Raw genomic sequence first — 11,494 nt, forward strand, 5'->3', positions numbered from 1 at the left:
ACTCTCCGTTCCCTAATATGGAAGCAGCGGCCGGAATGTACCAAGTGCGGGATGGGGGGGAGTGAGGAGCCCCGGCGCTCCCGGTGGGCCCGCAGCGGCCGAGTGTTGCCCCTGCTCCCCCCGCGCGGGCAGCCGGTGTGGGAGGGTGAGAGGCGGGTTCCATTCCCGGCCAGGAGGGAGGCTCGGATGAGAGACCCCCGCAGGCGGTAATGGAACGGGCCGCCCATCCCGGAAGAGAGAAGCCGCCGCGGCTGCACCCGCCACTTCCGCTTCCTGGGAGCTGGACGGACGGACGGACGGACCGGACCGAAGCCGCCGCTATGGTAGGGGCGGGGGAGAAGGGACCGGTGAGGCCGCCTGGGAGGCGGGGGCCGGCGAGGTGGGGGGAGGGCCGGGCTGGGCCGGACCTGGCGGGGGGAGGCGGGGCCGGGAGGGGGATCGGGGGCGCCTCGGGGAGGGGGTCGGGAGTGGGGAGGCAGAGGCCGGGGAGGTGGGGGGAGGGCCGGGCTGGGCCGGACCTGGCAGGGGGCTGGGGAGGGCCGGGAGGGGGATCGGGAATGCGGGGCCGGGGAGGGGGTCGGGAGTGGGGAGGCGGGGGCGGAGGCTGGGGGTCGGGAGGTGGGGGGAGGGCCGGGCTGGGCCGGACCTGGCTGGGGAGGGCCGGGAGGGGGATCGGGAATGTGGGGTAGGGCGCTGGGGAGGCGCGGGGGCGCCTCGGGGAGGGGGTCGGGAGTGGGGAGGCAGAGGCCGGGGAGGTGGGGGGAGGGGAGGGGAGGGCCGGACCTGGTGGGGGGCTGGGGAGGGCCGGGAGGGGGATCGGGAATGCGGGGCCGGGGAGGGGGTCGGGAGTGGGGAGGCGGGGGCGGAGGCTGGGGGGGGGGAGGTGGGGGGAGGGCCGGGCTGGGCCGGACCTGGCAGGGGGCTGGGGAGGGCCGGGAGGGGGATCGGGAATGTGGGGTAGGGCGCTGGGGAGGCGCGGGGGCGCCTCGGGGAGGGGGTCGGGAGTGGGGAGGCAGAGGCCGGGGAGGGGGGGGCCGGACCTGGTGGGGAGCTGGGGAGGGCCGGGAGGGTGGTCGGGAATGCGGGGCTGGGGAGTGGGGAGGCGCGGGGGGGCCTGGGGGCGCGGCCGGGCCGGGGAGGGGGTCGGGAGTGGGGAGGCGGGGGCTGGGGGTCGGGAGGCGGGGGCGGAGGCCGGCGAGGTGGGGGGAGGGCTGGGCTGGGCCAGACCTGGTGGGGGGCTGGAGAGGGCCGGGAGGGTGGTCGGGAATGTGGGGCTGGGGAGGCGTGGAGGGGCCTGGGGGCGCGGCCGGGTCGGGAGTGGGGAGGCCGGGCCTGGGAGGGGCGCTGGTGGCTCTTGTCCTGGTTCTGACTTCCCGGCTCTCCCTAGACCGCCACCCTGCGCCCCTACCTGAACGCAGTGCGCGCCACGCTGCAGGCTGCCCTGTGCCTGGAGAACTTCTCCTCCCAGGTGGTGGAGCGACACAACAAGCCGGAGGTGGAAGTCAGGTACGGCGGGGGGTTGGGACCCCGAGATGGGCGGGGGGCACCCTGAAGTCTGCTGAAGCCCAGCGTGCCCTGAAGGCCTCAGAGGGCTTGGAGCCCCTGTTCCAGCAGGGGAAATATACGGGGGTTGGCTGCTTGCTCAGGCTGCTGCCTGTCACCCCGGGGCCTGGGGGGCTAAGGCTGCCAGAAGCATCATGGGTTATGGAGCAGCGAGCAGCTTCTTAGTAATCTCTTCCCCTACCCCCCACCCCCCACACACTCTTCTCCCAGGTTCTTGTCCCAGTTGGCTTCCCTTCTCTTCAGTTCGTTCTCAGGCTTCTTGCCCAGCCAGTCCCAGTTCCCCCTCCCTCTTCGACTGATCTGCAATGCCTTCTAGCCAGCTCTCAGTCCCAGTCTGTCTCTCCCCCCACAAGCTATCCTGCCCCCAGGTTCAGCCCTTGTCCTTTCTGTAGCAGAGTCAGTGTGTTTTCTTCTCCACGCTGCCTGGGCATCAGCCAGAGGAACACCAACAGCTTAGGAAAACAGACTCTCCCAACCCCTGCTCCCAGACTTGCCCTGACTTTGCCCCACTGTTACCCCTTCCCTGCATGTTCTGGTGTACCAGGCAGCAATGGCCAGGAAAGTCCTGCTCACCCTGGGTTGGAGCATGGTCAGTGCAGATAAACTCTTTGCAGAATTTAGCTGGTGAACTCTGAGGTCTCCATGGAGCATGGGTGAACAGAGTTTTTCAAAGGCTAGAACACATTTGAGCAGGTTTTCACAGGAACAGCAAAATGGGCTCCTCACTGACACCTCACCCTGCCAAATTTCTAGTCCCGGCTGCAAAGCACTAGAGCGTCTCAGTGAATTTAAGAATTGTTTTAACATGGACAAAATATTTTCCTCTACGCTTGGTCAGACGGTTGAACCATTTTTGCTGAGACTTATATTCAGCCTGAATAAGATGCCCAGCATGGGAAAGTGGCTACGGTTTGACCCAGTTTATATGCAGTTTAAATTAGTGTCTTATAGGAAGTGTTTGGCAGCCTTAAGTATAGGCATCAATACCAGCTCTGCCTAGAATGTTGTTCTCACGAACCAGTATTGAGATCCTACTGTCAATTGAGAAGGTAATTTTGTTAAATATGTTTACTGCTCAGACTTTCCGTTTAACAATGTCCCTTAAAAGAAAATGTGTTGCTACTTAAATCAAGGCAACAGAATTTGATTAAACTAACAATCGATGGGTCAGAGTTAAGGTTGTTTTGTTGTGATCTAATTTTTTGTCATGAAATATGCATTTCTGCGTACTTGAGGAAAGCAATGTGTGTTCAGCAGACAAGTCCCTTCCTGGCTTTAATTAATAATATATGGCTCTTCCATGGCAAAGTGCTTGGAAATTGCATTCTCATCATGCAGTCAAAGGGCACGGTTGAGGTTGCCGAGATGTTTGTTGTTTGGAACGTTTCAGTGAGAGGCTGAAGTTAGTCCCAGGAGCGTCTCCATCACCGCACGGGACTGGCTGTACTGCCCAGTCTGTTCTGGAGAATGGGAACCAGAGTCCCCTGCCATCCTTAGGAGATATTCCTATCCCTTGGGGGTTCAAAGCACCGGCTGTGTGGGGAAAGCTTGTATTGCAGCTGTCCCATGGGACTGGAACCCTGCAAGCACCACTTTGCATTGCTCCCTTCAGCTACTGTCTTGGAGCTTTGGGGGAGAAGTAGGCTTTGTTCCTGCAAGATGGTTCCTGGCTCTGGAGGCCTTGTGATCTCAGGGGAACCCTGTGTGTTACTCTGCTCTCAGGGGTTTCTTCGGTTTACCTTTAGCTCCTAACTAGGAGAAAGATGTAAAGTGAAGAGAGTCCCTGTGATAGTGGTGGTTGGATGCCCATGTGAAGGCTGCCCCAGGATAACCAGAGAGGTGTGAATTTAAAGCATTGTTTATATCAAGAAAACATTCCCATGTAGTTTCAGAGTAACAGCCGTGTTAGTCTGTATTCGCAAAAAGAAAAGGAGTACTTGTGGCACCTTAGAGACTAACCAATTTAATTGAGCATGAGCTTTCGTGAGCTACAGCTCACTTCATCAGATGCATACCGTGGAAACTGCAGCAGACTTTATATATACACAGAGAATATGAAACAATACCTCCTCCCACCCCACTGTCCTGCTGGTAATAGCTTATCTAAAGTGATCATCAGGTGGGCCATTTCCAGCACAAATCCAGGTTCTCACCCTCCACCCCCCCACACAAATTCACTCTCCTGCTAGTGATAGCCCATTTGGATGGGCTATCACCAGCAGGAGAGTGAATTTGTGTGTGGGGGGGTGGAGGGTGAGAAAACCTGGATTTGTGCTGGAAATGGCCCACCTGATGATCACTTTAGATAAGCTATTACCAGCAGGACAGTGGGGTGGGAGGAGGTATTGTTTCATATTCTCTGTGTATATATAAAGTCTGCTGCAGTTTCCACGATATGCATCTGATGAAGTGAGCTGTAGCTCACGAAAGCTTATGCTCTAATAAATTGGTTAGTCTCTAAGGTGCCACAAGTACTCCTTTTCTTATTCCCATGTAGTGAAGACCTTACACAGCCCTTTGGAGGCAAGGCGTCTTTCCCTCCTCCCCCTCTGCCAAGCCACTGGCTACAGCAAAGGGTGTTGGCTGCTAATTGGCCTGTGTCTGGTGTGAGTCTGTCTAGTGCATGGTGCCACACACACAACTCACAGCTGGCACAACTGGCACTAATTACCCATCTGGTCAGTCCCATCAGGGAAGCTGAGGACTGGATGGACCAAGGAGGCTTGCGGGTGGCTCCTGTGGGACAGAGATGAGGCATGTTGACAGGGGTAGTGCTGCTCAGGCTGGACCTCTTCAGTCCTGAGGGCTGTACATCTGGCATCAGTGCTATGTACAAAAGTGGAAGCTTCTGTATTACAATGAGGTTCCTATGCTTTTCCCCAGCTGCAAGTGGCCAGGTAAGCGAGCCACTCCTTGGTAGGTGACTGCCCCTTGTGGCATGCACGTGCCTTGGGCTCACAGGTGTTCCCTCCTCTATGCATGCTGATGTCTTTTCTGGGTTTGCAGGAGTAGCAAAGAGCTGCTGTTACAGCCAGTGATCATCAGCAGGAATGAGAAAGAGAAGGTTCTGATCGAGGGGTCCATCAACTCCGTGAGAGTCAGCATTGCAGTGAAACAGGTGAGCCTGCCGGGGGGGGAGGGGGAGAGAACGGAGCTGGAGCTGAGGAAAAGGGTTGGTGGCTTGCACTCAGCTTGAGGACGCCTGACTTCCCCTTCCCCTCTTCAGGCAGACGAGATTGAGAAGATCCTGTGCCACAAATTCATGCGCTTCATGATGATGAGGGCTGAGAACTTCTTCATCCTGCGCCGGAAACCCGTGGAGGTGAGATGACTGGGGGAGGGCATATCCTGTGGCTTAAGAGAGGGACGCTTCTACTCGCCCGCTTTGGCAGCTCACTGTTGTGAGCGTCTTTGCCATGGTGCTGAGCTGCCAGGCAGGGCAAAGGGGCTCTGGTGCTGATCACTGATGAGGTGTTGCTCCTTTCCTCTCCCCTACTAGGGCTATGACATCAGCTTCCTGATAACAAACTTCCACACGGAGCAGATGTACAAGCACAAGCTAGTGGATTTTGTGATCCACTTCATGGAAGAGATTGACAAGGAGATCAGTGAGATGAAGCTGTCCGTCAACGCCAGGGCTCGCATCGTTGCTGAGGAGTTCCTCAAGAACGTGAGCTCCTAAGCAGGGGAACAGCAGCTTCCTTCCCCTCCCCCATTGCAGGAAGGGGCTCGTGGGTAGCCTCTTATTGACCAGGGAGAGCTTTGGGGGTAACAGCTAGACAAAGGGGGACTACAGCCTTTCCTCAGAGATGTGGGAACCTGGCCTTAAAGCGAGGCCTGGCACATCCCCACTGTCTGTTTCCATGCTGGCTGAGTGTGGGGAGGGTGAGTTTGGATTGCCAGAACCAGCATGGGAACAATTTTCAGAGTAACAGCCATGTTAGTCTGTATTTGCAAAAAGAAAAGGAGTACTTGTGGCACCTTAGAGACTAACCAATTTATTTGAGCATGAGCTTTCGTGAGCTACAGCTCACTTCATCGGATGCATTCAGTGGAAACTGCAGAAGACATTATATACACAGAGACCATGAAACAATACCTCCTCCCACCCCACTCTCCTGCTGGTAACAGCTTATCTAAAGTGATCATCAAGTTGGGCCATTTCCAGCACAAATCCAGGTTTTCTCACCCTCCGTCGTCCCCCCCCCCCCCACACACACACACAAACTCACTCTCCTGCTGGTAATAGCTTATCCAAAGCTAATCCACCTTGATTATCATACACATTTTAAAGAGAGTGGTCACTTTGGATGGGCTACTACCAGCAGGAGAGTGAGTTTGGTGGGGGGGGGGACTGGGGGCAGAGGGTGAGAGAACCTGGATTTGTGCTGGAAATGATGATGATTTGATGATCTTGATGATCACTTTAGATAAGCTATTACCAGCAGGAGAGTGGGGTGGGAGGAGGTATTGTTTCATGGTCTCTGTGTATATAATGTCTTCTACAGTTTCCATAGTATGCATCCGATGAAGTGAGCTGTAGCTCACGAAAGCTTATGCTCAAATAAATTGGTTAGTCTCTAAGGTGCCACAAGTACTCCTTTTCTTCATGGGAACAAAGGGTCACATGAAAGCCTGTTTGGGTCTCCTGACTCTGCCCCTTAAAAAGGTCTAGTTAGAACACAGGCAGTCCCATGTATGTGGTCTCTGCCTGGAGCGTGGCATGGGGAGGGGCTAGGGTACAAAATATGTAGGAGTGATGGAGCACATCACACTGAGGGGGAGGCGTGGCACTATCTCTGAAAGAGAGTCAAATATAGTAACTAATGGAAATTCCATACTTGAATAATAAGATTAGAGCAGTAGGAATATACTGCCAGCCACCTGACCAGGATGGTGCTGGTGACTGGAAATGCTCAGGGAAATTAGAGAGGCTACATAAGAACAGCCAGACTGGGTCAGACCAAAGGTCCATCTAGCCCAGTATCCTGTCTTCCAACAGTGGCCAGTGCCAGGTGTCCCAGAGGTAATGAACAGAACAGGGCAATTATTGAGTGATCCATCTCCTGTTGCCCATTCCCAGCTTCTGGCAAACAGAGGCTAGGGACACCATCCCTGCCCATCCTGGCTAATACAAAATCAGAAAGCCCAGTAATGGTTTCTTCAGCTAGCCCCATGTTGACTGTACAGATCACCTCAGGATGGGATAAAGAGATGAAAATTTTTTGACATGGTAAATGACTGTTTCTTGGAGCAGCTAGTCCTGGAATCCACAAGGGGAGAGGCAGTTCTTGATTTAGTACTAGGTGGCGCACAGGATCTGGTCCAAGAGGTGGTGTAGCTGAACTGCTTGGTAATAGCGACCATAATGTAATTAAATATAACATCCTTGTAGAAGGGGAAATACCAAAGAAAATCACCACGGTAGCATTTAACTTAAAAAAGAGGAACCATACAAAAACGAGGAAGTTAAACAGAAATTGAAAAGAACAGTCACAAGCATGAAAATTCCTGCAAGCTGCATAGAAACTTTTTTAAAACACCATAATAGAGGCAGGTCTCAGAGTAGCAGCCGTGTTAGTCTGTATTCGCAAAAAGAAAAGGATTACTTGTGGCACCTTAGCGACTAACCAATTTATTTGAGCATGAGCTTTCGTGAGCTAGAGCTCACTTCATCAGATTCATTCAGTGGAAATCATAATAGAGGTAGAAACTAAATGTATATCCCAGATAAAAGAACTGTTAGAGGACCAAAAAAAGTCACCCTGGCTAAACAGTAAAAGAGGTGGTTAGAGACAAATATCTTTCAGAAACTGGAAGTCCAATCTTACTGAGGAAAACAGAAAGGAGCATAAACTCTAGCAAGTCACGTGTAACAGTAGAATTAGGCAGGTCAAAGAATATGAAGAGCAACTTGCAAGAGACCCATAAGCTAACAGCAAAAAGAAGTAAAAAGAAAAGGAGTACTTGTTGCACCTTATAGACTAACAAATTGGTTAGTCTCTAAGGTGCCACAAGTACTCCTTTTCTTTTTGCGGATAAAGAGTAGCAGCCATGTTGGTCTGTAACCTGTCATTAAGCAGAAAGTGTTTAAGTACATCAGAAGCAGGAAGCCACTGGGCAATCAAGGTTCTAAAACAGCAGACAGGGAAAATAAATCCACGGGAGAGAAACTGTAGTGAAAAAGTGATGCAAAGAATTCATGTAGAGGATGAGAGGGAGATTCCCAAACCTGAGCCATTATATTTAGGTGACAGATCTGAGGAACTATCCCAAATTGAGGTGTCAATAAAGGAGGCTTTGGAACAAATTGCTAAATTAAACAGTGATAAATCACCAGGACCAGATGGTATTTACCCAAGAGTTCTGAAGGAACTAAAATACGAAACTGCAGTATATAACCATCACTTAAATCAGCCTCTCTAGGTCAGTGGTCTCCAAACTTTTTGGATCGTGCACCCTCAGGGCCAGTTCTAGGAAACCCAAAAAAAAAAAAAAAAGCTGGCACTGGTGTGCTGTCAGAGAATCAAAGGTCTGGGAGCACTGACCCCACCGTGACAGCGGCGCTCCTCCTGCCACACACCCCACTTCGGAGACCACTGCTCTGGATGACGGGAGGATGGCTAATGTGATGCTGGTTGGTTTTTTTCAAAGCCTCTAGAGGCAATCCTGGCAATTACAGGCCAGTGAGCCTAACTTCAGTATTGAACAAATTGGTTGACTCCATAGTAAAGAACAGAATTATGAAACATAGATAAATGAGATGGTGGGGAAGAGTCAACGCAGGTTTTGTAAAGGCAAATCATGCCTCACCAGTCTATTAGAATTATTTTGTGAGGGGTCAACAAATGTGGACAAGAAGGACCCAGTGGATATAATGCACTTGGACTTTCAGAAAGCCTTTGACAAGGTCCCTCACCAAAGGCTCTTAAGCAAAGTAAGCAGTCATGGGATAAGAGGGAAGGTTCTCTGATGGATTGGTAACTGGTTAAAAGATAGGAAACAAAGGTAGGAATAAAAGGTCAGTTTTCAGTGGAGAGAAATAGCTTGGTCCCCCTAAGATCTATACTGGGACCAATACTGTTTAACATACTCATAAATGATCTGCAAAAAGGGATAAACAGTGAGGTGGCAAAGTTTGCAGATGTAAAACTAAAGATAGTTAAGTTGAAAGTTAGCTGCAAAGACTTAAAAAGGGATCTCGTAAAACTAGGTGACTAGGCAACAAAATGGCAGGTGAAATTCACTGTTGATAAATGCAAAGTAATGCACATTGGAAAACATCATCCCACCTCTACATATAAAATGATGTGGTCGCAGCTAATTTAGACACCTCAAGAAAGAGATCATTGAACAGATGTCAGAACTATCCACGACTCCATCTGCTGCAGCAGTTAGAAAAGCTAACAATAGTTAGGAACAATTAGGAAAGGGATAGGTAATACAGAAAATATCCTAACACTACTATATAAATCTGTGGTACACCCAGACCCTTGAATACTGCATGTAGATGTGGTTGCCCTATCTCCAAAAAAAAATTTTTTTTTTAAATTGGAAGAAGTACAGAGAAGGGCAACCAAACTCGTGAGGGGTTTGGAACAGCTTTGGCAGGAGATTTAAAAAGACTGGGACAGGTCAAATTTGGAGAGAAACTACTGAGGAGGAGGACAGGGTTGAGGCCTATAAAATCACGACTGCTGTGGAGAAAGTAAATGAGTGCTGTTTACTCCTTCTCATAACAAAGGAACCAGGGGTCACCAAATGAAATTAATGGGTAGCTGGTCAAACAAACATAAGGAAGTACTTCACACAACAGTCACCCTGTGGAACTCATTGCCAGGGGATGTGAAGGCCAAAAGTATAACTGGGTTCAAAAGCTAACTCGATCAGTTCCTGGAGGACAGGTCCATCAATGGCTATTTGCCAAGATGGTCAGGGATGCAACCCTGTGCACTGGGTGTCCCTAAGCCTCTGCCTGCCGGAAGCTGAGACTGGTTGACATGATGAATCACTCCCTCTGAAGCATCTGGCACTGGCCATTGTTGATGGGGCTAGATGGACCATTGGTCTGACCCAATATGGCCATGCTATGCTCCTATGATCCCTGGAGGGTGCAGCTTGGGGAGGGCCTGCCTGGGGTGATGTGAAGTCTCCCAGAGGTGGGACTCATCATGGGGGATGAGGGCCTGCTGCTGGGTGATGTGGGCATCCCTGGTACCCTGTTACATGAGGGAGCAGTGTGGTACCAAGTGACTGGATGGCTGCAGCAGGCAGGCTCCTGCAGGGATGTGAGTTCAGTGGGCTGGTGTGGGCGCGTAATGTGTGCGGTTGGCTGGTCGGCAGCTCAACCTCCCCGGGCGAAGAGCTGTGCAGTAAGAAGTGACCATCTCCAGAGCACAGGTCCCAACTGCCCATACTCCGTGAGCTGGCTGGAGTGTCCAGTTCTGGGATCTGTGCTTTCCATAGGCTGCCCCCTCTCCAGTAGAGACGAGGGCAGCTTGGTTCCAGCACATTCTGTGCAAAAGCACTGTAGCTCGCAGGGCCCTGCACAGGCTGGGTATGTGACTGGGAAGATGGGTGGGTGCACAGGGACTAATGGGCACCTGCCCACCTTTCTTTTTTCCTTCCTTACAGTTTTAGAGCGTGGTGCTGGACTCTACAGCTCAGGTTCTCATTCTCTCCTGCGTCTGCACAGCTGCCCTGCTAGGGAGGGCCATGCTCAGGGCCTTGCTATCTGGAAGAGATGAGAAGCAATCCGATCTTCGGGAGCTGTCCCAGTGGAATGTACACTGATTCTCCGCCGGCCCCGGGGAAGGGAGGGAGGGGGGGAGTTAATAGTTTGAACCAAACTCTGTGCTTGTTTGAGACTGTCAACTCTGTATGATTTTTTAAATGACTAATCATTGCTGTAATTGTCCAAGGCTCTGGGGGCTGGAGGGAGCTGTGTCTGCTACAGTACCGGACAGCACGAGCAGCTTCTGCCCTGAGGCTGGTACCTGCTAGCTGGCGTTCCAGCTGAGGACAGAGCCCACTCAGCCCGCTCTACCAGCTGCTGCAAAGCAGCCTCATGCACGTGGCATTCTGGAGACACAACTCTGAGCCTAATCCCAGCATTACGGCTTCCAGCAAGTCGGGCTGAGAGCAGCTGTCCTGGGCAAGGCAGCAGTGTGCGCGGGGGCCAGTCCTGGCACCCTCCAATTCCCAATCTCCACAGCCTCCCTGCTGCAGCTCTATGGGCTGCTTTGGTGAGAGATTCCCCGCTAAGGGTAGGGGTGCAGCTGGGCAGAACTGCAGGGAGCACTGCTTTCCTTCAACCCCATCTGTGTGACACAGGACTAGGCAGCATGTACTCCAGCCTGTAGCCTTCACCTTCCATTTTTCTGCCTGAAGCTGAGGAGGCTGGACTCCCCGACAGAGTTGGAGTCTGTAATGGGTGCTGCTTTTGCTATTGCACTTGCTGTTCGTGCTCTGGTACCTTCCCCATTAAAGCCTTTTTCCTGCCTCACTGAGGGTGGCCTGCTGGTGGGGGGTTCTTGTGTGCTCCTAGGGGCAGGGCATGGTGCCCGGGGCACTACGGGGGCCCCTCAGTTCAGTGCTGTGGGGGGCTAGCACCAGCTGAAGCCCTGCTGTCTGCACCTGCCAGGCGTTGGGGTGGGGTGGGGTGACAGGGGAGGCTCTGCTCCCAGAGGCGGGAGGGAAAGGAGGAATCCTGGGCTGGGGGGGACAGAAGGGGGAGAGACGAGGGGCCCTGTGTGGGTGGAGACCCTGCTGCTGGTGTGGGAGGGGACAGTGCGGGGATTGGGGGTGCTATAGAGGGTGGGGGAGTCTGTGGGGGGATTGGGGTGCTATGGAGGGGGGAGAGGAGGGGCCTTGGGGGGAGATCCTGATGCTGGTGTGGGAGGGGATGGTGCTGGGATTGGGGGCGCTATAG

The 11,494-nt window shown here is 52.9% G+C and overlaps 1 protein-coding gene across 1 annotated transcript; it reads left to right on the forward strand.

The window, feature by feature from the left end:
• Positions 1-173: 173 nt before the first annotated feature.
• On the forward strand, positions 174-11,068 carry ARPC4 (actin related protein 2/3 complex subunit 4). Its single transcript, XM_084633320.1, has 6 exons — positions 174-323; positions 1,388-1,506; positions 4,570-4,681; positions 4,790-4,885; positions 5,063-5,233; positions 10,198-11,068. The coding sequence occupies exons 1-6, from the start codon at positions 210-212 to the stop codon at positions 10,201-10,203; spliced, it is 618 nt and encodes a 205-aa protein (XP_084489446.1). The 5' UTR covers positions 174-209; the 3' UTR covers positions 10,204-11,068.
• The last annotated feature ends 426 nt before the right edge of the window (positions 11,069-11,494 follow it).

Source organism: Lepidochelys olivacea (genome assembly GCF_965140295.1).
Source record: "Lepidochelys olivacea isolate rLepOli2 genome assembly, chromosome: 7".
Classification (NCBI taxonomy): domain Eukaryota; kingdom Metazoa; phylum Chordata; order Testudines; family Cheloniidae; genus Lepidochelys; species Lepidochelys olivacea.

Excerpts from the sequence above, each read along its gene's own strand:
- ARPC4 (XM_084633320.1), top strand. The coding sequence starts at position 210 with ATGGAACGGGCCGCCCATCCCGGAAGAGAGAAGCCGCCGCGGCTGCAC. Across the intron at positions 1,507-4,569 it reads AAGCCGGAGGTGGAAGTCAG|GAGTAGCAAAGAGCTGCTGT; the intron begins GTACGGCGGGGG and ends CTGGGTTTGCAG. Across the intron at positions 4,682-4,789 it reads TCAGCATTGCAGTGAAACAG|GCAGACGAGATTGAGAAGAT; the intron begins GTGAGCCTGCCG and ends TCCCCTCTTCAG.